This window comes from Hippocampus bargibanti, linkage group LG01, assembly GCF_051943395.1.
Source record: "Hippocampus bargibanti isolate YZ-2025 linkage group LG01, ASM5194339v1, whole genome shotgun sequence".
Classification (NCBI taxonomy): domain Eukaryota; kingdom Metazoa; phylum Chordata; class Actinopteri; order Syngnathiformes; family Syngnathidae; genus Hippocampus; species Hippocampus bargibanti.
The window spans coordinates 13618863-13646362 of NC_142734.1; the positions used below are offsets into that span (position 1 = coordinate 13618863).

A 27500-nucleotide genomic window follows, 5' to 3' on the forward strand; every position below is an offset into this window, starting at 1 on the left:
ACTAGCTGATTCAAGATGCCATGATCACAGCATGCAAGACATTACTCACGTGTGCTATCATCTAAATTTGAAAGTCAACAGTCACATCTGATGACTGTCATACAGAAAGGATGATTTGGTTCCCCAGTTCTCATATCATGCAGAGCAAGATCTCAAACCCTTGCTTCAGACTTCATTCTACTTTTTATCTGCGAGCATAAAATATTTGCCATGTTAGCATTGAATCCGTTTTGTGAAGAACAGTATCTATACATGAGGGAAGGTGTCAAACTCTTTTCCGTGTGTATTTTTCCTTTTTATTTATACATTTTTACTTACGTTGATATCTTGCCATAATATGTTTGCATACCGCCAGGTAGAATGTTTACCTTTTTTTTTTAAATAGTCCTCATCAAATTATCAGCATCATTTTTTTGGGTTGCCCTTTAACTTTAACTTAATTTAAGACTTTTAAACGCAGAAATACAATTTTCCATCCACATTCAGACAGTCCACGCCAACAGACACACCAGGGTCAGAAATTTACCTGGATGACATTAAATCTGGTGTCGCTTTCACAAATCGGAGTCTGAGTTGGCAACCTAAGGTCTGCTGGAAGGCACTGGAGACGTTTTCACAAACTTTGATTGGCTAGTCACATGAATGGCTAGTCACTAACCAATCATAGTATCACTAGCCACTCGTGATAAGAGCATACTGGTCAGAGCTAGCACACTGTATCTGTGGCATAAGCAAATATATTGTTGTGTCGATTTAATAGTCGTTTTGTCAGCCCACAATGGCTTAAGGAGGAGAAAAATGGATGTGGTTGCAGATATACGTACTGTGAAAGTGATTTTCAAGACGGACTTTTCAAGAATAGATGGATTCAAATCCCACCTCAAAACCCATCTGTTTAAAATTGCATTTACAGTTTAGTTTAATCAGGTCTTTTATTATTTATCATTTTAATTATGTTTTTATTGTTCTGGTGTTTATTATTGTTTTAACTGTAAAGTGTCCTTGGGTGCTCTGAAAGGCGCTTGTAAATTAAATGTATTATTATTTTAATTATCATTAAGAAAGATTGGACAGCTCCGAAGCCAGCAAAACTAGCAAATAATATTGTAACTTTATGAGGTCATCATGAATCCACACGTTCATAGTAAAAATTCAAACTGTTTAATGACAGTAAGTTTCTTCAAGTTACAAGTTATTTCCTGGCCAGCGGCACCCTCTGGACATGTATTAAAACACACGACACTCGCAGCTGTGGAGTGATACAGACTTAGCACTACTTAAAGGACAACCGACGTCACTTTTTTGTTTTTTAACTGACACTAGAAAAACGTTGTATAGCATCTAAAATACCCAAAACATGCAGTATGATATTTTTAGTCAAATGCAAAACACCAATAAAAATGACTTGAAGTGTCCAAAATCTGCAAAAAATTGAGCTGCGAATTGGGCATTTTCTGAAAGTCCCGCCCCCCTTTTGTGACGTCACGCCAAGACGTCTTGCATTGCTTGTGAATCAAAACAATTGCTTCAGATTCGGAGAATATGCTTTCTTGTTACACATCCAGTTATGAATATGATTCAAATAGTCCTGAGCATGTTTGCAATCGATTAAAGAATTTATTTGGGCCATTTTGAGGCAAACGGGCGGGGGGTAATGTCTCACCCAAGAAGAGGCAGAAAAAATGGCGACCAGCTCCGGTGAGGAATGAATCGGCTCGTTTCCACAGGCCGATGCATTCTTTCCATTGAGTTTTCCTCCCTATGCTGGCGGCTTTTGGGTAAGACATGGTTAAAAAAAACAGTACAGCAAAATACATTGACGTGATGGAAAGACGCTACAATGCGTCTTTTTTGCGGTGAGGAGGCGGTCCTTTGCTGACGTCACGCGCGACTCGTCACCAACTCAAAAACAAGACTTCCTGAATGTTCAGCGCGAGTCTTAAAACGTAAAATATAGCTATATGCGGTGGAATCTTATTAAAATACGCCCAGTAGAAGTCATTTGAAGCCATTTTACAAATTATGGACACAACTTGTCCGGAGACGTTGGTTGTCCTTTAAGGCCTAGGAGTGACATGCATGGCCCACCACTGATACAGTATGTTTATCATTTCTAATAGATGAGTTTGCATGTTGAAAGGACATCCGGCAAGAGGGGCATAAACTTTTTAGTCAACCCTCTGGTGGCTTTTAGGGATTCTCAAAATGAGGCATGCGGCCCACTTGACAGGTGCGCGAAACAATAAAGAATCTGTTGAATTGAACATACGTTCAATTATTGTAGTCAGCGCAAAGTTAATGTTTGTGAATAATGTTACAGTGGCTTCTTAAGATGTTAAATATTGTTTTGTTTTTTTGGGGAAAAAACTGGTGAATTTTAGGGCACTGTTACTATTGAGGTTGGAAATGGTGATGTTGGAAAGATTATTATTTGGTTTTTGATTGGGCAAAATCATTTTACACTTCGAGCGTGGACACAGTTGTGTAGAACGGCGTATTTACATCATGGTGTATCATCTCAATCACAGGTTTGAGCTCGTCCGCAGTGCGCTCGCGCGACGCTCACTCCTGGCTTCGTGAACGCGCGCATCCTCGTGTGCTTCCCAGTTGGCATTCTGTCTGGAATCAGCACCTCCTCCTTTTTCTCTGCCTCCTCTTCATCAGTGTGCCGGAGGAGGAAGAGGAACCCTTTTTTTGTCAGCACTGTAGCGGCGGCTCAGAGGAATGATGGTGTTAATGCGGAGAATGAAGAATGATTAAGCAGAACAGACTTGAAGACCATCAGGATGGACGCAGCAACGTCAGCCGTAGCATGTGAGCATCATCAATAACCCTCCTCACCCTTGTCAAAGCTGCCACTCTAGCGTCCTTTCTCATCGTGACAGCGCGCATCTCAGATGCGCTGTTGTGTGCGTGCACGCACGCGGATTCACTGCCGGGTCCTGTGCACTCGAGCATGCGACATTTTGCAGTTGCTGCATGACCGTGTGCTTGGGAGTGCGGGCGGATGTGCTCGTTGAAGGCGTAAATGAGGCTGCGCAAGAAGCCGTGTATCCACCTACCAACGGGTGCTCGCTGAGAAGAACACACTGTGTACGCAGAAAAGATCGCCAGTGTAGGACAACCACAAAGCAAACGACATTGCTCACTTCTCCGATTGGTCACGAGTGGGTAAACAGGAAGTAGGTTTGCTTTTGGGATTATTAATCATGAGCCACTAAACGGCAAAACGGTTACTCAGGTTCCATAACTACAGTTGAGGTCATCTTGGGTGGCGTGGTGATATCCCGTCATTTTCACACGACTGCAGTTTTTTTAGATTACATTAGATGAGCCTTTATTTGTCTCACAATGGAGAAATTTACATTTCACAGCAGCAAAAACAAAATACAGGAGCTGCTGTAATGGCAGCCACTCTCAGGGCGCAATCTTGAAGTCAAAACCAAACATTAAAAAAAATAATGTGACACAACACAAAGGACACTGTCACATCTCGTTGCCATCTGGGGCGCGCCCCGCCCCTCCTGTCACCTCCTCCGCCAATCTTGGGAGACGGCCCTTCCAATCATCATTCACCTGGGTTCCCACAGCTGATTGTCATTCACTGATTGTGCCTTCTGCCTATATCTGTCTGTCGCTCACTACCGTCTCCGTCGGAGTATTTTTGGACATTGCCGTTTCCACTTCCGTGTTGCCAGGTCTGCTGTCATTTAGTTATCTTCCTCCACTCTTCCCTGTTTGTTATTTTTTCATGCGTGCCTCAGTAAAGACTTTTGTATCCGAGTATCTGTCTCGCCGTGTATTTTGGATCCACACTCCCCGCTGTCCTTTTGTCACTCGAGCCCAGCCCTCGAGCCTCGAGTGACGTGACAGACACAGATAGTCATTCAATATTAAGCACTTTCTGCACCTTCTTTGTTACATGAAGCAGTTCTATATGAAATAGGAGAGGAACAAAGCCTCCTTTTTACCAGTGGATCAGGGACATCATGGTATAATGCGCACACCTGCTACAAGCTAAGTTTTGAAAGCAAAAACGAAGCTGTAGCATCCATTGACGAAAAGAAATTGTTTCACATCTGCTGTCCCACGTAAATCCGCTTCAATTCCAAGCCACGACAGTTCAACATCCACATCGATGCTCTGCACTGACGCTCCTTTCTTCTCATGGCGGGCTCCTCAAGCCATGCATCCATCCAGCGGCAGACTGTCCAACAGCACCAACCTTTCCGCTGAACAAAGCGGGGCTGTGAAAATAGCACCTATTATTGCCTGTCCAGCAAAGACAGTGAAAGGGGACTAACATTCCTCCCAAATCAAAAACAGTGCTGGCATATTCATACTGCCGAAAAGGCGCAACAACTCAAAGGGACAAAAGAAAACATAAAAACCACACAAAAACAACAACAAGCAAGGCTCGTGAGAGCACTTGCTGACGGCTAATCGGGCGCCATCTTGCACTTCTTAGACAGAAGCGTGTGAAGTTTCATCATGCAAGTGTGAAAAAAATCCAAGTAAAAAGCTACATAGAGAATTGTGACAAAATAATAATAGCATGCATTGACAATAACGTATATTGGGATTTGGACTGCAATTGATGACACTCACGTGAAATATGGCGTGTGTTAGCGGCTAATGACTAGCAGCTAGCGGCTAGCTGCTAGCCGCTAAGGGAGGGCTCAAATTAGGCTTTCAAGAGCCATTGGATTGCTTCTCAAAGGAAATTATTGGGCGAATGTGACTTTGCTCATGCACTTTGATGATCCTGACACAGTTCTATTGATGAATTCTAACAAACCAGGCTAACTTTAATGTGCTGTTAGCCGGCAAAATTGAGTCATTCTGAATTCACTTTCTCCCATATTCACTCGCGAAGAAAAAAAATAATGTTTCTTGGTATGCAGTTAATATAGGGAAAGTTACTCATTTAAGCCCAATTGGTCCCTTAGAATGAAGTGAAATGCCTTATTTTCTCTTTATTATTCGTGGTTACATAGGACAACATTTATGTTATCCGAATACTCAATAGTTTGAAAGAATTTTCATTAGGATTCTCAAACACCAAAATATTTGATTGGCATCAGCTCTACTGTGATGTTTGTGATGATGCCCAGGATACTTATCTTTTCATGTTCTTCACTTGCCTTTCATGGAACGGATGCGTGCTGCCAAGAATCATCTGGAAGGAGAATCCCTGACACGACAGCGGATGAGCATCCATGTGCAGCAGCTGTGGGACGATTCGTGCCAAGCATTTCTCCGTATCAGGAGATGATTGAATTGAGTCCTTCTCCAGTTGCTCTCTGGCACCTGAAGGATTTCCCCATGCGGGAATCTGCTGGAGAGTTTTCTTCGTTTGTTGTTGTTTGTTTTGTTTTTTGTTTTTTTAACAATGACATCTAATTTTGACGACCTGCTGAAAGATGGCCATGCTGAAACCTTCCTGCTGGCGGTAAAGCGGATACAAGTGACTAATTGATTGGACCTTGGCTTGGAGTGAACTCCTTCACCACTTGATTTTTCTTCCAACATGGCTTTTGAGTATTCTTCTGTCGCAGATGTGAAGGCCACCGAAGAATCCTGATTGAAGTGGAAATGCTCCACGAGTCCGCCAAGCCTTCCAATCAGCGCCAGAAAGTGCCAGATCCATCTTGATCTTTGTATCAGACCTTGAAGAAGAACCAGTCCTCTCCCCCCCACTGTGTGCCAGTGGGGGGGAGAGTGGTGCTGAGTTAGCTACTAGTTGTGTAGTTGTTGTTTTGTTTTATTAGATGTCCTGAGAACTTCAAGTAGGCCCTCGGTTTTGTTGCACTTCTCTCACTGGTGGCTTTGTAGGTTCCATCTTTTTTTTTTTTACATCAAGTTGCCCGTTAGCTATGGACGGTAATCAAGGTGCGGGCCAAGGCAGCCCAGAAAGCCCGAATCGTGCGGTGGAGTACCTCTTAGAACTAAACAACATCATTGAAAGCCAGCAGAAGCTTCTGGAAACGCAGAGGAGGCGCATCGATGAGCTGGAGGTCCAACTAGACCGTCTCAGCCAAGAGAACAAGGACTTGCGCTTGGACCGCCAGCCTGCAGCGCCCCCTCCACCCGCAGCTCCTCCGGAGCCTCGTCTTCCTCCTCCTCCCCCTCCGCCGCCTCCCACTCACTTCTCCTCTGTTCCCACCAAGAACCACCACCATAACAAACCTCCCACATCCATCCCGCTCAATGCCAGCCACAACCACCAGCACCGCAACTACAACAGCTCCTCAGTGGTCCACATTCCTGCCACGGGCTATACCACGCAGGTCCCTGCGCCGGCTCCTCCCCCGCCGCCACCTCCCATTCCACCCCGGGAGCAGCCACGGGGGCACGGACGTCTGAGCCGGGCGGCGTCTACCAGCACCGGAACCAACACTAACTTTGTGGAGAAGGAGAAGGAGCGCTTGGAACGCCTGCACAGGAGCAACGCCGCCAACAACCACCACGCCCACACGCTGCATCACCACAAAGCGTAAGTTACCGCTTGACCCTTGCAGAGACGCACATCCCCAAGTCGCACGTTAATAAGTCACATAAATCTTGTTTTCACCACTGAAAACAGCTCCCATGTGGCTTTACCGCTCCCTCTTGAGTTTTCCATCCATCCCTTCAACGTTTTTGAAGTGCTTGTCCTCATTAAGATTGCAGTTGAACTAGAGCCTCTCCCAACCTAGCTGGTTGCAAGCCAGTGGCTTGGTAGGCCAACAGGCATGCATACTCACATCGAGACGAAACTGCTTGTTGAGTCCCAGGTATTAAAAATAGATCATAAAGACATGATAACGAAAAGCATACACTCATAGTCAGAGGCAGCACTTACTCATCCAGCCATCTAGTTTTAGTTGCCAATAGGTGTAATGAGTTCTCCCTTATTTTTAGTTGTGCTTAAATTAGCCCACCTTGAGGGGGTGGTGCCATCCCATGTAAATGAGCCAGCCTCAATTGACTTGCTAGTTTAATTTCTCACTTGGGACACACTGCAGAGATCCCAAGACATTAAAAAGTCTCTTTTCCATCATTTGTCGCCTTTCTTGTGATATAATAACACCTTACAATGTTTTTTCCTTGATCAAATTCCAACTTGCTCAAACTTCGATTGTCTTGGGAGATAAACTCGTGCTACTCTGTACTGAGATGGCAATGTCACAGCTTTTGTGTTGCAGGTGCTATTCTAACATGCTAAAATTGTGCTGAATGCATCCTTTGGCTAAAAACCTTCGATGCGGGCATTGTTCTTGATCACTCCTGTTTGGATGTGGGAATGGAGCAGAGTGAGGCCAACTTCTGTTTCCCAAGTTTTCGAATTGTCAACCTCCTGAATCTGTTTCACTTCCCACATTAACAATGTAAATAATGAATATATAATTACAAAAAATACAATATAATTAAGTAGCATCACCCTTTAACTCATTCACTGCCAGACAATGTGCGAAAATATGTCCATTCCAGTGCCAAGGTTTTTGTCATTTTCACTCAAATTTCAGGACCCACAAAATATTGAGTTTTAGGACTACATAAACATTCAATGCAGCGTAAGAAACATTAGACTCTCTCATTTCATTGAAAAAAAGAGTTCATTCCTAGGTTATACAGGTCTGGAGTTATCTGAGCTTGAAATGAGGGCGGCTGTACAAAAGGCAAATGCTGCCCCCCATAGGAGGAGAAAACCTTGCCAGAGGTCTGACCAGCGCTTTATTGGCACCAACCCCCCACAAGCTTTTCAATTCCCAAATAAATTCAGGAATGGCAGTGAATGAGTTAAAATAAATATGACTGCGGAATTGCCTTCCGCAAAAAATATCCATACACAAGTGGGGGACTCTTCCTCCATCCAACAGGGTTGTCTTAGTCCAGATGTCTCAATTCAACATACTTCTTTGACCCCAGTAACTGTACTGCTTTGTTAAAACTCTGGCAGAAATCTTGGAACATTTGAGAAAAGCACAAAAACACAAAACAAAATGTGAATTGGTCAATTTTTAATCTTGAATATGCGGGAAGCAGTTGAGTTAAATTGGATCATTTCCAGCAGTAGACCGGGTGATGTGCTGTCAGACAATGGTTTGAAATCATTGAATTACAGCAACTACAACCGCAGCGGTTGATGATTCTCGTGAAAACTTATACATATACATATACATATACATATACATATACATATACATATACATATACATATACATATACATATACATACACGATCCCGGGTGTTGATTGTCATCAGTAAAACAGTGAATACAGTGAGACTAATAAAGGCATATCGAATCGAATCGAATCGAAAATTTGTCGCCGGTTTAGTTGCCTAGCAACACAATCTTTTGGAGCACCCCATCAGGAAGTGCGCGTTGTCCCGTGTGAATCGGCGGTGCCTCCTTCCTCGTTGGGTCTGACACTAAGCACTGGTCACGGCGCCTGCTGTTGCTAGGCAACGGCGTACAGCCCGCTGCAAGGGCCGCGCTCGTCAACGTGCACTAAGCGTGAGCGATGCTCGCTAATGCTGACAAATGTGGCAGGTTTCTCCCAGGCGGTTGAAATGCGGCCGTGACTCATTCGGATAACTTTGTCATCCTTCCCTTGAAGAAAGCTCATGTTCCCCCATCATGTTTCTAGGGGGGCTCAATTTGTAAATGCAGCTCTATTAAAGTATGCATAATTTACTCTGATGATTGATTGATGGTGCTGTCGATAGTGTTTACACAGCTCAATTACACTTTGAAAATTCACGCTTACAGGACAAACAAACATCTTACTGGGTTTAGCTCAATGTATCTTGGCCCTAAGGACAATGTTGAAAGTGCAACTGGCCTGCCCGCCCCTCTCAATTCCCAAATCTGATGGTCAATTGCACATTGAAACCAATGACTACATGAAGTGTAGGCACTCATACTGCACACAAGGTACATTTGACACAAGGTAGCAGTTTGGCAGATCGAACTAGTGAACAATTTTTCAAAAAAGTACAGTTCAAGGTATTTATTGCATTGCAGTTGAAGGGTACTAAAACTAAACGTAGAGCGAGATAATTTATGTGCATTGTGTGTCGAACACTGAAAGCTCACTAGATTCAACGCTAACACAAAAGAAAGTCCAGTTGAAGCTCCAACGAATAGCATTGTACTGTGGTGTAAGAATCATTAAAGCAACCAATATTTGAACACAAATGCTATAGCAACATATGTAGATAGACAATAAAGCAATACTCATAGGCATATATTGTTAATACTCTACAAACAATTACTAACATTACGATGGGCTACTGAGGAGTTGATACCATCTTTGTAAAGTCAAGGGGGAAAAAATATTAGACCACAATGTTTTCTTCAATTTATTCTTTACTTAAAGGACAACCGACACCATTTTTTTGTTTCTTAACTGACATCATAAAAACTTTTATAGCATCTAAATACCCAAAACACGCGGGCTGGTATTTTTAGTCAAACGCAAAACACCAATAAAAATGACTTAAAGGACAACCGACGTCACTTTTTTGTTTTTTAACTGACACCAGAAAAACGTTTGATATCATCTAAAATGGGCAAAACACGCAGTATGATATTTTTAGTCAAATGCAAAACACCAATAAAAATGACTTGAAGTGTCCAAAATCTGCAAAAAAATTGAGCTGCGAATTGGGCATTTTCAGAAAGTCCCGCCCCCAGTTCGTGACGTCACGCCAAGACGTCTTGCATTGCTGGTGAATCAAAACAATGGCTTCAGATTCGGAGAATATGCTTTCTTGTTCCACATCCAGTGATGAATATGATTCAAATAGTTCTGAAGAGGAAAGCATACATGTTTGCAATCGATTAAAGAATTTATTTGTGCCATTTTGAGGCAACATTGGGGGAAAATCTCTCACCCAAAAAAAGAGGCACAAAATGACGACCTCCTGTGGCCAACTCCGTTTCCACATGCTGATAAATTCCTTATATGGCCCTCTTCTGGCCTTCTGGCGGCTTTTGGGTGCAACACGAGGTCCCCAGACCAAACAAGTACAGCAAAATACATTGACGTGATGGAAGGACCGCTACAATGCATCTTTTTTTACGGTAAAGGGCGATCCTTTAGTGATGTCACGTACGGACTCGTCACCAACTCAAAAACAAGATTTCCTGAATATTCAGCGCGAGTCTTAAAACGTAAAATATAGCTATATGCGGTGGAATCTTTGTAAAATGCGCTCAGTAGAAGTCATTTGAAGCCATTTTACAAATTATGGACACAACTTCTCCGGAGACGTCGGTTGTCCTTTAAAGTTGCCCAAAACTGCCACAAAATGAGCTCAAAACGGGAGCGATTCAGAAAGTCTCGCCCCCAGTTCGTGACGTCTCCTCGGGATACGCCTTCACAAACTGCCTTGCTCCAGAATTAAAACAATGGCCTCAAGAGAGTTCAGATTCGGAAAAATATATTTGCTTGTTACACATCCAGTTATGAATATGATTCAAATAATTCTGAAGAGGAAAGCATAAGTGTTTGCGATCGATTAAAGAATTCCTTCCGTATCAATTCGAGCCACGTTAGCAAAGCGACGAAACTGGTGAAGGGCACGGCATATGAAGCATATATGAAGCTCCGTGAATGAGCAATATAGCATCAACGTGGGTGATATGTGGCATATAAGGACATGCATAACAAATAATAAGCTACAATATGTCAACATCAATGCAGATTGTTTAATGGTTGGACATGCAAAACGTTTAAACTTTCAAGATGAAGAGTTACGAACTTTCGTATGACAGTGGGTATCCATCGCTAACTCCGGTTAGCTCTTCGTTGCAGCAGCTGAACGTTTGTCCGATAGGTTTGCTCTACTATTATGACGATTGCTCTCTTTCACCACTGGAAGCAAGTTTCTACCCATAATAAGGCTGAGAGGATGACAGCGGTTATCCAAGCTGGGATTCGCACACTCCGGGGAACTCCTCAGCTGGCGCTATACTGCGCTGGTCCGTTGGAAATGGCTGATTTGTCCGCTGGGAATTTGTGTACTTACACCTTCTTTATGCGTGTTACTCCAATTGGCTGCCACACAATGATTCACCATTGCATTATTTATGGTGTTTTCTTTCTAATTTCGCGATCAACACGGACAGTGTTTTCAGAAGAAACAAAGTACAGCGAGACCTCAACTTACGAACTTAATTGGTTCCCAGACAGAGTGTGTCAGGCGAAAAGTGTGTATCTCAAAAAAAAAATCCCACAGAAAACCATTCAAATGGGAATAATCCGTTCCCGGGTTTCCATAAAATATACTTTTCAACTAAATAAGCCTTAAAACTACACACAACATACCTTATTCTATGTATAATAAATGTGCTATTGTATTGTAATGAAAGAAATACACTGCATTGTATCATAAAGTCACTTTATTTACATTTGTGATGGTCATTTATGGCTTGATGGAATGGCGTTGGAGGTCGAAGGTCAAAGGGAATTGCTGTTTGGAAAGAGAGGCGCATTACATGAGGACTGTAATTAAAGAAATAAACTGTTTTGCAAACTAAAGTTTTATTTACCTTTTTGATGGTTGTTGATGGCTTATGGAAGGAGAGTTACCTTCCATAAGGACTGTTGGTAACTTAACCTCTGATGCTGTTCGGTTGTGTGCTTCCGCCGAAGATCTCTCCACCAGCCGTGGGGGGGTGTATTATGAAAATAGTGCTTATTATAAGGTTTAATTTTCATAAATTTGACATTTGTAAGACGAAAAGTTTGTAAGATAAGGTGTTTGTAAGTTGAGGTCTCACTGTACCTAAAATGCACTGTGTCGCTTTCTCGGTCAGGGGCGTTTCCTCAGCGAAGTCACTCCGGCATCGTCATCAACTCGAAAACAAGACTTCATGAATATTCAGCACGAGTGTTAAAACGTAAAATATAGCTATATGCGGTGGAATTTTTGTAAAATGTGGTCAGTAGAAGTCATTTGAAGTGATTTTACAAATTAAGGACGCAACTTGTCCGTAGGTGTCGGTTGTCCTTTAAATACCTGGTGTGTCATGTGTGAAAAAACAATGTTCTTGCCAGGACAATGTCATAGCTAATGGTCTACAAACTTCATAGCCATTTTTTGTTGTCATCATTATTTCTCAGAGGAGAGTCCTTTGAGAAACAGATATTTTTTGTGGCCTCATGGGGCGTCCAATTCTGAGGATTTTTGTGGCACATGAGAAAATCACCAGGCACTTTTCCTCGACACTTGTAGGTAGGTAATCCGGAGACTCGCATATTTGTATAAAGATACTGTCCTAAAATCTCTATTTTCAGTAATATATCGACTTTCAAGTAACAATTGTTAAACCTTGGTGGAGGTTTGCTCTCTATCTTTCGGTGCTCTTTTTTGCAGCTTCCTTCCAAATACAACACAAGCACACATACTCAACCTCCACAGACACGCACACTGTGTGTCTTCTATTAGGGCGCATTCAAATGAGACACAAAGGTGGCTGGTGGTGTTGGGAGGGGGGTTGTCATGGAAACATTTCAGGGGGCTCATGCAGATCAGCGTGAGCGTGAACATGGCCGCCAGCCTGCCAGCTTCTCGGGGAAGCTTTCTAGTGGTCATCTGCGGTCCTGCAGTAGTTCATGAACACACTCACATACACACACTCATATATTTACACAAACACACACACACATACACACACACGCACGCACACACAAACACACACCTCCGAATGACCTTGTGGTGGAGGTGTCTATTAGGAATCATGTCTATTTATAGATCACATTTTCTAAGTCGGCGTTTCTCCAACAACCGGAATGTGAAAGTTTTCAATTGGGGGTCAGCATAATAATGAGATTGTTGACTGGAGCGCACACAAAACAACCAAAATGCAAAACCAAATTCTCGTCTCTATATTTGGGAAAAAGCACCAAAACAATAAGTAAATAAATAACAAATGCAGTGGACCTCCACTTTTGCAGGGCATCTGTACAGACCAAGACCGAAATGAATGGTGCGTTACCACCACTAACTGACGTTGATCTTCCCGCTGCAAGGAAATCAATGCGAATTAATGGTGGTCGCGTAATATGATGTTTGCTGCTCCCCTTGAGCCGTGCAGCTCTGAAGCAGACTCTCAACATTTTGCACGCTGTCAAATTTCTGTGCATCTTGAGACAGAGATCAAATGAAGGAATTGGTACTAGAAGGCGACCACTGATGTACCTTACCTAATAGCTGCGGAGGGTTCATTGGATAAAAATGCTCCAGCAAATATGGCTAAAGTATATCTCAACAATTTTATTTGAAACATGCCATTCAAAGTAGTAAATTAACAAACAATGATGATCGATGATGAGGATGATGAATATTTAATGTGGATTTAATGCCGGAAAAGATTGCTGCTTGCGTCTAGGAGGCGTGTCCCCTCACACAAGTCTCACATGGCATTTGTGGTGTTGCATGAAATGTTTTTGTGGGTTGCGGACTTTACTGAACTTGTGTGCACACTGCCGTGCAAACTAGGTTAGCCAGTATGAATTCCTAGCCAGTGTTCCTAGCAGGTTTCTGTATGTCTATTAACTATTAAAGTGTGGTGAACAAGATAGCTGTTTGACCATCGTAAGGCGAGTCTCTTTCCAAGAGTTGCGCGTGACATCATTGATGATGTTTGAAACTTTTGTTTTTGCCCTTTTGTGCAACTTTGGATGTGTTAGCAGTCAAACAGCAACAGTAAGAGTCAGCTATAATGCACACGCAGGCCTTGTTACCGTGACAACATGTTTCTTGATATTCCACAGTTGCCCGTGACAACACGACTGGCCTCCTTTCTGGAACTGCGTTTCTTTTTCTGACTCTTTGTGTTGTCACTCAGACCATCAGTGATCATCTTGGCCAGCTAATTTATGCACACTTGAGGTGTCAGTATTATAATGATTAGAGATAGAGAGAGAGAGAGAGAGAGAGAGAGAGAGAGAGAGAGAGAAAGAAAGAAAGAAAGAAAGAAAGAAAGAAAGAAAGAAAGAAAGAAAGAAAGAAAGAAAGAAAGAAAGAAAGAAAGAAAGAAAGAAAGAAAATAGCCCATCACATAGCACAATTGTCTAATTCCATCCATCAACCAAACCGCTGCATGGGTGTCATGTAAGTGCGAGAGCCTATCCCAGCTGTCCTTGGGCAATGGGCAGTGTAATCCCTGAACCTGTTGCCAGCCAATCACAGAGCCAGAGTCGCACCCATGACCTCTGCACTGTAAGGCTAAAAAGACAACCACCCTGCCACTAAATTGCACACAATCATTTCTATTTTTGGAAAACAAGAAAAGGGCATTTTTAGATCACACATTGGTATTTTTTTTATTTGGTCTTTTTACAGTTACTTGTTAACCCATCTGGTAACAAAAATTGTCACTGTCACGTCTTGGTTTAACTCCAACGAGTGGCACCGTCGGGCCTCGCCTGAAGTTGCACAGGTGTTAGTCATTTGAATCAGTGGCAGTTGAAAGGACTCCCGGCACGACCATTCAGTGTTGTGTCATGTTTTACTCAGGGTTTTGTTTGCTACTTTTGACCTTTCTGTTCTGATGACTTTTGTTGCTGCCGACTTTATTTAATACAATTTGTCAAATACACACTGCTCCTCCCTTCTGCCTGCTTATTTGGGGTCCACCACCAATATATATATATATATCTTTTCTTAGCACACCGTCCATGTTGCCATGTAATTTGTTTTTCAATCCAAATTTATTACAATATTCTTCAGAAGTGGCCTTTCTGCTCCAATTAGTAGAATACTGGTGGGTTTTATGAAAGAATGCATTCCTCACTGTGACCTTCACTACCACAACGTTTAACATGTTTAACATGTTTAACATCACAAGAGGAACTGTTATCCCAAGTATCTGTGCTACTGCCATCAAAGCTCAGACCGAAGAGAAAGGTGGAAAGTGGTGGTTTGGTCTCGCCTCATCACCTGCAACTTCTTCCAGCTACACCGAGTCAGATGATGTGAATTTCTTTGTTTACCGGGATCTACATAGAGGCATAACTCCCCTCTCCCATTGCCATATTGTCTTTTTCTGGGCTTCCTGACCTCATCTGAAACTCTCAGGGGCCTGAATCGATTTGAAAACCGCAGAATAGAATAAAAACCTTCGAATGTACTGTTTATTGTTTCCAGCCTGTATTAGGAAACCCAACATCCGATATTCAACAAACACGCGAAGAAAGAGTAAGGCTGACTCTCTCTCGCCAACAGTTTCCGGCTTTGGGTGCACAACACAAAACATATTTCACGTCTAAAACGAATGGGACACTATCTTGAAAATGCAAATGAAATGTAAATTTCTCCACTGCGAGACTAATAAAGGCAAATCCAATCCAATCCAAATCCCAAATCCTAAAAGTAAAAACTCAAGTCCTTGTGAAGTCAAATCATTTGACTCCAGTCCTCCACTTCTAGTAAACAATCGAGTATATGTGTGTGTATGTGCATCATCCTCCCTCTCACTGTGCACTGTACACGTACATCTGTGGTGCTAACGGCTAACTCCTACTAACAGATTGACTCTGTGCTAATCATGATTTGTCTGCCTGTTTTCTCATACGCACAGCCTACCGTGTTGTGCTGCTAATCGCTAAAGTAGTTACACACAACTAACGGTCACGCTTTTGCTTTTAAATGTGTGCTCAGCTAATGTTGACGTTAGGTGTGCTTTATGCTTTTAACATGAATAATGGTTGCAATGGAGCTGTGCTAAGCTCTGACCATGCTAATGCTGTTTGTTTGTGTGCCTGTGTGTTGTCGTTGTCGACCTTTCTGTGTTTGTTCCTCTCTTGACTTTATTTTCCCTTCTTTTCTCTCTTCTGGCTTGCTCTCTCTTTCTTTTCTCAATTCCTGTCTATCTAGCGCCCCCGCCTCCTCTTGTCGTCCGTCCAGCATCACCACACCTTCCTCCTCCGCCTCCTCCTCCTGTCTCTACTCGTCCAGCCTCCCTCCTAACAGCCACGCCTCCTACCATCAGTACTGCTGCCCCGCGCGCCTCCGCCTGCCCAAGCCTTCGTGCGCACTGCCCCCCGCCAACAAGCACCACGAGCAGGCAAGGTAAGGGCCACAGTCACCCGCCCTCCTCCAAACCCGTTCTCCCTATGACCGCGGCGCCCACCCTTTCCCAGTGCAGACAACCTACATAATTTGACAATCCTCATCATTGAGGATTTTAGTCGACAAGGGTGGACAAGTGCTGGCCTGCTCCATTCTTTAATATGTCCCATTGACAACAAAGAGTCAAATTCCGATGTCCGCTTTCATATTTACTTGGTTTGTATTTAGTTACTATTACTTACTATTGTTATTTAAATATGGTATAATTAAACGTCGTTACTCATTGAAATATTTGAATTTTTAATTATTTTAATAAATTAGCCTCATTTACTGCCAGGCGTGCAAGAATGCGTCCACTCCAGTGCCAGTTTTTTTTGGGTCATTTTAACTCAAATTGCAGGACCCACAGAATATTGAGTTTTAGGACTACATAAACATTCAATGCAGCGTAAAAAAACTTAAACTCTCTTCTTTCATCAGACAAAAAAATATTCTAAGTTATATGGGTCTGGAGTTATCTGAGCTTGAAATCGGGGCGGCTGTGGAGGGAAAAATATTGCCAGAGGTCGGACTAGCACTTTATTGGCACCCCACCACCCCCCACAAGAAAAATCCAAACCCGAACAAATTCGGGAATGGCGGTGAATGAGTTAAAAAAGTTCAAACTGACATTGAAATGCCGAATAAAAGCTGAGGACCTGACTAGGTGGACATTCTTGCTAAATTTAAATTGAGCATGTAACATCCCGTTGGCTTTTCCAACATTTCCCCACACTACATAAGGCTGGTAACTCATAAAGTGTGGTTCAGCAGTATGACATGTGAGCCCATAAATTACCTTATTTAAAAACATAAATACAATTTTAAAAAGTGATACATGTTTTAAATCCAGCCTTCTCCTCTATAGCCTTTTGTTCAAAAGAGATTTTTGAATATCATGGTACTCAATTGTTTCATATTGGAGTATCTTCTATATACAGTATACATACAGTATGTATGATCAGATTTTGAACGGAACCCCGTAGAACATCTGGTAGTAGACTGCCGGGGGTACTTTGTGGACACAGAAGGAACCACTACCAACATTATTTTTTTCCATAGGCACACTGTTACATGACAGACAGCATGGCAGTTGATTAAACAGTACGTTATTGCATTGCATTGTCATTCTGCCAGCATTGGTATTTTTGCAGTACTTCATTTTAAGGGGATAAGGGCTCTCTCTTCATTATGTGCGTGTGTTGGCATTGCACAACAAGGAAGAGGTCCCGATGGCTATTTTTAACTTTTCAAAATACACTCAGATGCAAAAGAGAGCAGAAAACAACTCAGTCAAATTGTTTCTTTTATTTCTGCAATGTTGTAGGCTGTCAGACCCCGTGATTTATTGTAAAGGGATATTATATATATTGACTGCCGCCACGAGTCGGCGTTTGACCATCCAGTTGGACCATACTTTAGAAAAAACACCCAGAAATAAATCAACTTCATAACATGATATATAATAAGAAATAAACTGTTTTCTAAAATAAATCACACCTCATTCTTCTAAGATTATGATTTTTTTCCCCTTGCAACGAATCCCCCTCATGAACTCACCCATGACCAACAATTGACATTCATGTCTTCCTTCATTCGTCCTCACCGACATTTTCCTTTTCCTTCCCTCTTGCTTGCTTGCTTGCTTTCTTTCATTTTCTCTCTCTCTCCCCCTCTCTCTTTCTCTCTCTTACTCACTCACTCTGCAATTTTTCTTTCTATCTTTTTCTGATTCTCCTTCAATCTTTTGTGTTTCTTTTCCTTTACTTTTTCTTTATTTCTTTCCTTTTCAATTGTGGTTATTTCTCTTTATTGTTGCATCTCTTTTTCTCTCATTTTCCTTCTGATTTTATTCTTCCTTGATTTTCCTCTGTCTTTTTGTCCCTTTTCATTTTCTTCTTTGCTTGTTTTTTTTCTTTTGCTTTTGTCTTTGATTTTTGTTATTCTGAACTTTCCGTCGAGCTCCTTTTTGTTTGTTTCTTCCATTTTGTTTTTGTTTGTCTTTTTTCTTTCCTTTTCTCTTTTTTTCTTTGCCTCTATTTTTTGTGTTTTTTTTTCCTTTCTCTTTTTGTTTTGTATTTTTGTGTTCTGTTTTGGTTGTTTTTATCTTTGTTCTTTCTTACCTTATCTTTTTTTTATGTCCATCTTTCTTTTTCATGTTTCTATCTTCCGTTCTTCTTGGTGCTTCCTTTCACTTTTTTGTTTTGTTTCTCTTTCTCCCTTTGTCTTTTCTTTCTCCGTTTCCTCCTTGCTTCTCTCCTACCATCTGTCTTTCTGTCTGTCCATCTGTCTGTTTGTCTCTCAGAGAGGAGGAAGATGATGACATCGCCCATCAGTTCTGTTGCCCCGCCTCTGAGTGCAGTAGCCCCTCCTCTAGGTAACCAGAGGCGACCCTCAGCCCTTAACGCCAATCACCGTCTAACTTCTAACACCTTAAACCCCGCCCCTCGCCAAACAACACCCGCCGGCCAACTTAATTGATGGAGAATGCCGTTAAGCCTGTCACGTATTTTAAATATAGAAGCGGCAAAAGTGGGAAAGTGGAGCGTCCCCAGCAGAGAAGACAGCTGCTCAGATTCATCATTTCTGGTCAAAGCCATGTGCGGTTTCCCCGTTGAAGAACATCATATTCCATACAGGACGCTTGGCGTTTTTGCGGTGTCTGTCTCACCCCTTTCTGAGAACGTTCGCAGCTCTGCTGCAAGCTAACAGCACCGAATGTGAAATGTGTCAAATGCCAAACTGTGGAAGACAAAGGACACAGAACTGCTACTAGCGCTTTTGCTAGCCAGGTGTATATCATCAAACACTGCTCGGCTGAATTGCGGCAAGGGTTCTCCTTCAAGCTGCTTACTAAGCCAACAATAACAAAATCAATTATTTGTGTGATTACTTCTTTGGAGCCAAATGTGTTTATGTGATTTTTGATTTTTATCATGAATATGTGGTTGTGTGATTCCAGAAAAGTATCCAGAAGAAACATTTTGTTGGTCCGAACAAGCGGTTAGCATCTTTTTTCCGCCGTGTTAATCCTCACCTTAGATCGAGATAGTTTCATATTAAAGAGGAACTAAACCCAAATACTGTAACCACTATTTATCTCTTTATCACAGCATATAGGGGCGTGCGCAAAATGTTAGGTCACATGACTTTCACAGGGCAAGCACGAACGTTTCTGCAACTTTAATTTTGGTCAACAGTTTATGTTATGCAATGTGGCAACTGTTTAATGGTTTAATTTTGGTTTACTGTTTAGCAGGTTTAATATGTTTCACTCTAATTTGTATGTCTGTCAATGAATTGTTACTTTTGAAAATATCATTTACATTTATTTTCTTTATCAAACTAATCTTGCTTGGACGAGCGCAAGGAGGGCTACAGTCGTAACTTAGCTTAGCCTTGCACAGCAGACTTGTGAACATGAAGCGACAGCATCACTGCTGGTGGCCAAGTGATCGTACTGTGATATACCTTTCCATTCACCAATCAATTATTTGCAAAATCCACAATTATCACAAAAAAAAGGATTGCAGTTGCTTACTTGTGTGTTAACCTTCAGCAAACGTGACCTCAGGTGGGGCACGACCAAAACCAGAGTAGTTCTGGGATGTGTGGAAAAAGTGTTGAGTCGTGGCTTGTTTGGACCACTAAAATGTGTCAGAATGTACTTAGGAAAACAAAGCCTGGGAGTCTCAAAAAGTAAGAAGTGTATTTCTTCTAATCATGGTCGTTCCTGAAATAGATCATGACTATAATCTATCTGCCACTCTAGACAAATAAACACTTCCCTAAAGTATAAACTTCTTGCTCCCCAAATCACAAACGGAACACGTGGTAGTCGGCACGATTTTCCTAGTTTTTATTGTTGTCCTTAACAGATGCGTCCATTTGAAATATGTTACTAATGAAAAGAGCAGCACCTAGCGAGGCATTTAACGAAAATGCGCAACACCCCACCAAATTTTAACAGGGTGTATTGTGCATTGTTGTTTACAATTTAAAACACCTGCCAGATATTTTAAACAGAGACGAAAGGGGACTTTCCTGAAAATGAATGAAAATACAAATGTGAGCGTCAAAATTGGAAATTTCAAAATATACGATATGCAAAACGGGACGGGTGTTATTGTTAGTCGTGTTAGTGCATCAACGTGGCCACCTACGCTCGTGAAAGCAAAACACCGAACTCAAACGCATTCGTTCAATGTTGTCAACTAATATCCGGATTACTTTTAGGTAATTTTTCCTCAATTTTCGGGAGGAATTTGCATGAGAATTTGAAAATCAAGAATTTCAGGAAAATCCAGAGGACACGTCCGTGACACTATTACACCAGGGATCAAGGATTATAGGTATACTTTGACTGAATATTTCTTGACACTCTAAAATTCACTCACTTTTATACCGTTCTCAACCGTTCTCCCCTCCACTTTTGCAGTCAACAACTTAACAGAGCAATGAAGTGTCAAATATAAAAAAAGTTAATACATTCTCTCATAGTTGAAGTGCCCCTCATAAATGCAGCATTTCACCACCAAGAGAAGGAATTCCAAATTTTATCAAATCAACCCCATGTGAACAATTCAGCAAACATTTAATCATGAAAAACTAATACTGGCAACGATGTTAGATCATTCTAATACTAATAGTATTAGCTAAAAACTGCAGATCTGATTGTTCAGCTCTTAACTTGTGATTGCTGACATCAAGTTGTCAGTCTTCTTACAGGGTTGACAAGAAGATGAGTCTATTAAACCAGTGGCATACATACATTAGAAAGTCAATAAATACCCTTTAAAAATAATCTTATGCTAATGAGTGTTGGTCCTACGTCATCTATGGCTGCAACCAGCAATGTAGAGTGGCAAAACAATGAGTTCACCAAAATGGACACAGTTGATCAAATATGTTTTCTTTAGTCCAAGCAGATCAGGTTAAATGTGGCTACTATTTGTACACTCATCAACACGTTGCATGATGTATCACTCTGCATTTTTGGTACCACATCACTGTGTCTGATATCCCGAACAGCATAGTGTCAAAAAGTTATCCGAATCCATTTTTTTCTCAACTAAATTGAGGCTAAAAATAGGTGACAATTGTATAAAAAAAGTATTATTATTGTTGTTATTATTATGGTTATTATTATTATTATTTTCATTGACAATGATAATAATGATGATCATAACTATGGTCTGGAGGCCATGTTGGAATCACATTGCTTCTTGTCTAGGTGAAAATTAGTGTATTTTAGTGTAACTGAACTCCCCAAAGTTCACAAAGGAGAACTCACTTGAAAGTTTAAAAAGACTGCAGCAACAAAACTAAATTGGAGAAATTACCTTTACAACACCCAGCCCCTTCCTGCCGCAATCCCCAAACCATAAGGATTCATAGAACTTGTGAAGGTCGCTACAGTACGGTATGTTTGTGAAAGCATAACACATTCAAATGAGCACTAAATTGAACTGTAAAGCCGTGAGTCAATAAGACCCATTTAGGCAGTGCATCAAGACAATTGTTTCCTCGCTGTTGGTCTTTCACCCCCGTTCTGACAAGGAACGGACAACTTGCTAGGAGCTGGTCCAATGAAAATGGATGGACTTAGAATTGCTCAGGCTGGCTTCTGCCATTGGCCGGTGTGCGGCAATTGATCCTGGAAGTTAAAGTACTTTTTTTCAGGTAAAAAGGAAAACATCTCCTGAGCAATTTTGCTATCTTGGTGTACACTCCAAAATGTTTTCGAAAGTGGTAGAGTGTTTTGGACTCCAATTACCATTATGATCAAATTGGATTTTATTTTTTGGGACTATGATGAGTTTTTCTGCAAAAGTACAAATAGGAGTCTCCCTGTTACAATACACCTGATTCAAATGATCAGATAATCACCCAGCTCTGCGGAAGCCTTACATTGAACCTGCTGATTTGAATCAGGTGCGTTTCAACAAGGAGACTTGGAAAACATGCCGGAGGGTGGCCTTCCAGGACTGGGAGTGCCCTCCCCTGGTCTACACGAATTTGGGCTGGAAATCCAAGAGAAAAATGGGAGAAGGAAGAGTAGAATGGGCAATTGTGGAGGAATAGGAAGTACAAAAGAAATTAGAAAGTTGTTCCTGATGATTTACCTGTCGGGTATGCAAGAGTCTCGGAGAGGCCGTTCCATCAAATTCAATAGGGATAGAATATGCCTGACGAAAGGAGTAGTTAGTACCCTTTTCTGAGAGCAAGGGTGGTGTTGATAAACCACCCAATTGTCGTTTGGGAAAGAGTGGGGGATTCCTAGACTTTGACGTATTAGTAGCATACAGTCTTGTCGGCATACAATTTTACTTTATGTTTGAAACTTTACCCCCATCTATTGGCTGTTGGTGGTACAGCAACAAAGTCATGTTCCCCACAATTTGTTAAAATACTTTGCTGCACTTTTATTAAAGGCACTTTTCAATTATTTTTATGATAAATTGGCTACTCAGAATATTTATCCATGAAACATCTGTCTATAATTACTCTCCTTGAAGAGCTTTTCTGTCTGATGCAAATGTGCCACTGTTCAGATCACTCACCTCTACTGTTTAAAATATGACATTTATACTGTTATTGCACTAAGCCAAATGAAGACATGCTGCAACGAGCACAAAAATGTTTACTCTAATAAGGGAAAATATTCAAATACTCTGCATTTTAAATTAAATGATGTCACATACACGTTGCCATAAATGAGATAGTGACAATCAGGGTGATGATTGAATAAAATAATTGTTCATCATCATCATCCTTATTAGTATTACTATTATGATCTTTAAATAAGTCAAATTGTATAGTATAGTCTTCCAACAAGCAATCTTTCTGTTAACATGACCCGGCGAGTAGTTAGCAGGCCCATAAATTAGCATTCGATAAATTCTCACTGCATATTTTCAATGTAAATTGTAAAAAAAATTGCACTTTTGCTAATATAGCAAAATATTTATTGTGTGGTTTATCATTGAATGCATTTTACTAAAAAGGCTGCAACAGTTTCAGTAAGCTAATATCCTGTTAGCAAGTAAGCTAAAGCCAAACACAACAAACCTGCTCTGATGGCGACTGCAATAATGGCTTTTTGCTCTCTCTGTTGTCACTCTAATGTTGTGAAAACTACAAAATAGACCCTTGTTGATTGGGATCAGGAAAATATAACATGAGCTAGCGAGATAGCAATGATCGTAAAAATAAAACACTTGAGGATTGTTATTATCATTAATTGATATCACACCCAGAGTCACCATGATTGATTGTCGATAGATATTTATTGTCTTCTATGCTAACAATGCACATAAACCCATCGACAATTTCAAGCAGATTTTGAAAATTTGTATTGGGAAGGAATGACAGCCCCTTTCATATTGTCCCAATCTGATTCCATGTTGTGTGAAAGTGCAGAAAATGGTGGCGATTCCTGCGTTCTGGCGATTCCTGGTGAATGGTGGCGATTCCTGAGTTCTGCGTGAAAATTAACTGCACAGAATTGTGCGTTCAAGGCAAAATATATCACTTATAATTTTGTGTCACAGGCAAACCAACAAAGATTTTTGAGGTAGCAACAGAATGCCATGGAGTGATATTTAATACCAAGCACTTACAGGATTTGTCCCGTCCTTTAGTATGTTAAGCAATTGTCGTTCTCACCAGACTCTGGTGGTGACATGATTAAGGACATCGTTCTATCTTCTTCTTTTCCTTTCGACTTTTCCCTTCAAGGGGTCGCCACAGCAAATCAGTGTCCTCCATCTTTCGAGGTTTGATCCGCATGCTTGTATTGGCCAAGCTTTTACGTCGGATGCCCTACCTGACACAACCCTCTGTATTTATCCGAGCTTGGGACCGGCACAAGAAGACTTATGTCCCTTTGTTGCTACAGAACAAGCAACTCGCTCAGTAACAGACTCCCAAACACAAAATGGTCATCGGCACAGCAACATTCAAAGAGGCAAAACTATACTCACCATTTAATGACAGTTTAAAGGGGAGGCCTGGGTGTCAATTTTGGTGACATACTCAAATTCACAAGGCGTGCAAAGTATGTGCTATGACTTCTTGAGAATCTGTTCATTATGTTGCTTATTGTTGTGATCTACAGAAGAGCTAGGAGAGGAACAAGACAGCACTAACTCATTCAGGACGAAATGAAATGTTTGAAATATCCATTAACCCACCACGCCCCCCAAAAAGTAAAGTGTTTTCTTGTTTATTATGGTCACTGTAATTATTATTTTTCGCTTATATTGTCGAGGGCAGGGGTGCCTTAGCTTTGTTTTGACCGTAGATCCACTGTTCAAGCAACTGCCCTCCCGCGATAAACCCACCTCCGCACGTGCACGGGTTACAAGCACACACTCCTTTATGAGCAACAGCCAGAACGTCACATAACATGAATAATACATAAAAAAGTGCACACAAGAGCATATTAGTTCGTATAAAGGAGCTAGTACCTACCTAAGTCGAGAACTGGCGCAGAGGCATGGGACGCACGTTGGCAACTCGTAGCTCACGGTAGGTCAATTGTACACAAAACAAACTTTGGGTGAGAATTAAAAAAGAGAAACAGCAACAGCCCAAACGATTAGGTGCAAGTGCAGACTGATGACTACAACAATTTCCGGTTATGAAGATCACGTGCAACCATAGACTAAAGCTGACATCCTTAGTTACGTTATTTTTTCATACGTTTTTACAGGTGAAACTGCGAGCATGCTTTGGGTGCAATTTACAAGAAGACAAAAAGATTGAAAATTTATTACACACACACACAGGCACATACCTTTTTTTAATCTGTCTGTCTGTAACCCCGTTCATGGATTACTGGTCGATCGTGATCGACTGGTTGGGGTGCCCAACCAGTCGTTAACAGTGGCATCACTGCACCTACTGCTGAGGCAAGACATAAAAACACACGCACACGTGCATCAACAGTCATGTTATTTATTTTTCTAATTCTTTGTGTCCTCACCATGTAAATAATGTTTGTAATTATTTTGAGCGAATGCTACCTTGAATACTATAGTTCAGGATTATTACATTATTTTGAAAAGAGTCCAGTACAATGGAGTGAAAACAGAATATCTGTGAACATTATGTCAGATGAAGAACCGTGAAATGAAGATGAGGACAGTGGTGGAAACTGAGATTAAAGTTATGAAGAAATGACTGTTGGTTTTGTGAATAACTATTTATCAGTACTCATAATCCTTAACTTGTTCTTGAAATGTAACACGTACATAAATGGTTGCATGTCCCAACAACACTACAGAAACTCAACTCATCAACAATCGGGAATGCAAATGTAGTTTAAAGACAAATGAGCAGTAAATACAAGCAGGATCAGCAAATTATCAATGAGAAGGAATTAATACCTGAAAGAGAAAAAACATTCTCTCATATAGGAAGTATCACCTGGATTTGAATGTACCACAGACAATACTACCTGTCTAAACCACTGCTTTAAACAGGAAGTATCCCCAATTAGGAAGGACTGTCTGGAATTGAAAATACTGAATACAAATGACAAAATTAAAGATAATAGAAGTAGTTTTGTTTTAGAAAGAATGGGATGTGTTAAATGAATAATTAAATACCACTTTGAAAGGAACTCCCACCTGGAGCAACAAATCAAATGAGGATTAGCCAGTACAGTTTGGAAAAGGAACATGAAATACTGTCTCAACTTGAACATGGTGCCAGAAACAAGACCCTTGAACAAGAAATAATACCCAATTTAAGAAATGCAAGTACAGTACCTGAATTCAAAAGTACTGCCTCAAGTTGAAAGCACCGCCAAAAACAGGAAGTGCCACCTGTAACAGGAAGTACCACCATGTTTCAATCTCTGTCTAAATAAATCGACTGGATTGAGGCACGGCGCTGGATAATTGGATTAAAGTCTTAGCAGGTTTGGTCAGTGACGGAAGAGAGAGGAAGAGGGCCACTCTGCAGAAACAACCAAACTGCACATTCACGTCTCAGCAACCTCGACGCACGAAAATGTCTACTATGAGTAGAAAGTATAGATAGATGTGCCATCAGATCAAAAGATGGCACCTGGGTTGGAATGTACCACCTGGAAAAGAAATATTGCCAGAAATAGAAACGGAAGTGCCATCTGGAGATCATATCAATACCAAGAAGAAAAAGTACCACCAAGAAGCAACTGGATCTGAACAACTAAAATAGGAAGTACCACCTGGTTGAAGTAGTACCTTCTGGAAAAAGGAAGTACAACATGTAGCAGAAAGTGCCACTGGCATTTTAAAGTAGCACCAGGATGTGGAACTCGGACTGGAAGGTACAAATTAGAAAGAAGTGCCACCTGGATTTTATGAAACTTTGCTGGAAGAACCAGCAGAATATCAGGTACCACCCAGAAGAGGACAGAGAACAAACAGTCTGAACTGGACTTGGAAGTATGATTTAAACCCGGAGGTATTACGTGAACTATGCAGTACCACTTTTAAAATAATATACCGGCCGGAATATGAAATGAGGAAGAACCAGCTGGACAGGAAGTAGTGCTTGGATTTGAACATCGTAAGCTTCAAATCACAGTTTGTTGCGATAACCCCATTGTGAACCAAAACAGCAGAACTGAGCAAGGCATGTTAACAGTCTCACAGATGAATACTTCACAATAAAATGAAATAGACACATTAATTCAGGAAATAATGCGGAAAAGACACTGTGTCTACTTTTTAACAAATCAGAGCAAATAAAACGTTTTATCTTTCGAAGAACTCAGGTCTTTCGCTATTATATTTGAATGGGGAAAAATAAGACTCCACTTATTTCACGAAACGTGTTTGTGAGTGAGTCCTCAATGTTGGCAGACTGTGATGTAAAAGTGGGGTTCATTTACATATTCCCACCCGCACACCACATTTCTTAGTTTATGTGGTGAGAGGGTCTTCGCATTGCAGTAGATTCCAACATGTAACTGCTCCATAGTGTTGTGACACTGCAGCCGATGTGCCACTGATGAATCTCCCGACATCTGGAATTTGCTTGAAGGACCCCCACTGACATTTATGAATGTGCAATCGGGACTGAGCCAAACGTGCCAGCGGGGATCCCTGGGATGTTTTGCATTTCAGGTGTCTGCCAGCTTTGCCCTTCATTTTGTCTGCGCTCCACCGGATCTTGGTCCCCCTTACACAGGTAGGACCTCACTAAAGTCATCATGGGACCCGCAGTTTATCCCAGCTAACATTGATTTCATCGCTGGGCCTTCAGTAGTACTGCATCTGAATCAATCCAGACTGAAAAAAGTGTGGTGTGATTTACTACAAGTCCATTAGAGGGTACCATTGGCCAGGAACTAACTGATCGGCCTTTCTTAATGATGTCCAACTTTTCTTGAAAT

General features: G+C 41.3%; 1 protein-coding gene across 4 annotated transcripts in view; it reads left to right on the forward strand.

The window, feature by feature from the left end:
• Nucleotides 1–25284, forward strand: part of LOC148903199 (uncharacterized) — a 31751-nt gene extending 6467 nt beyond the window's left edge. For 2 of the 4 annotated variants that reach the window (XM_088997792.1, XM_088997809.1), the window contains exons 2-5: nt 2665–2814; nt 5174–6496; nt 15875–16069; nt 18414–25284. In XM_088997792.1, coding sequence (XP_088853918.1) covers nt 5877–6496; nt 15875–16069; nt 18414–18489 — 891 coding nt within the window. In that variant the 5' untranslated portion in view covers nt 2665–2814; nt 5174–5876 and the 3' untranslated portion in view covers nt 18490–25284. Of the gene's footprint in view, nt 1–2242; nt 2815–5173; nt 6497–15874; nt 16070–18413 lie in introns of those variants that run through there. The other 2 variants (XM_088997800.1, XM_088997818.1) reach the window with 2 other exon arrangements.
• The last annotated feature ends 2216 nt before the right edge of the window (nt 25285–27500 follow it).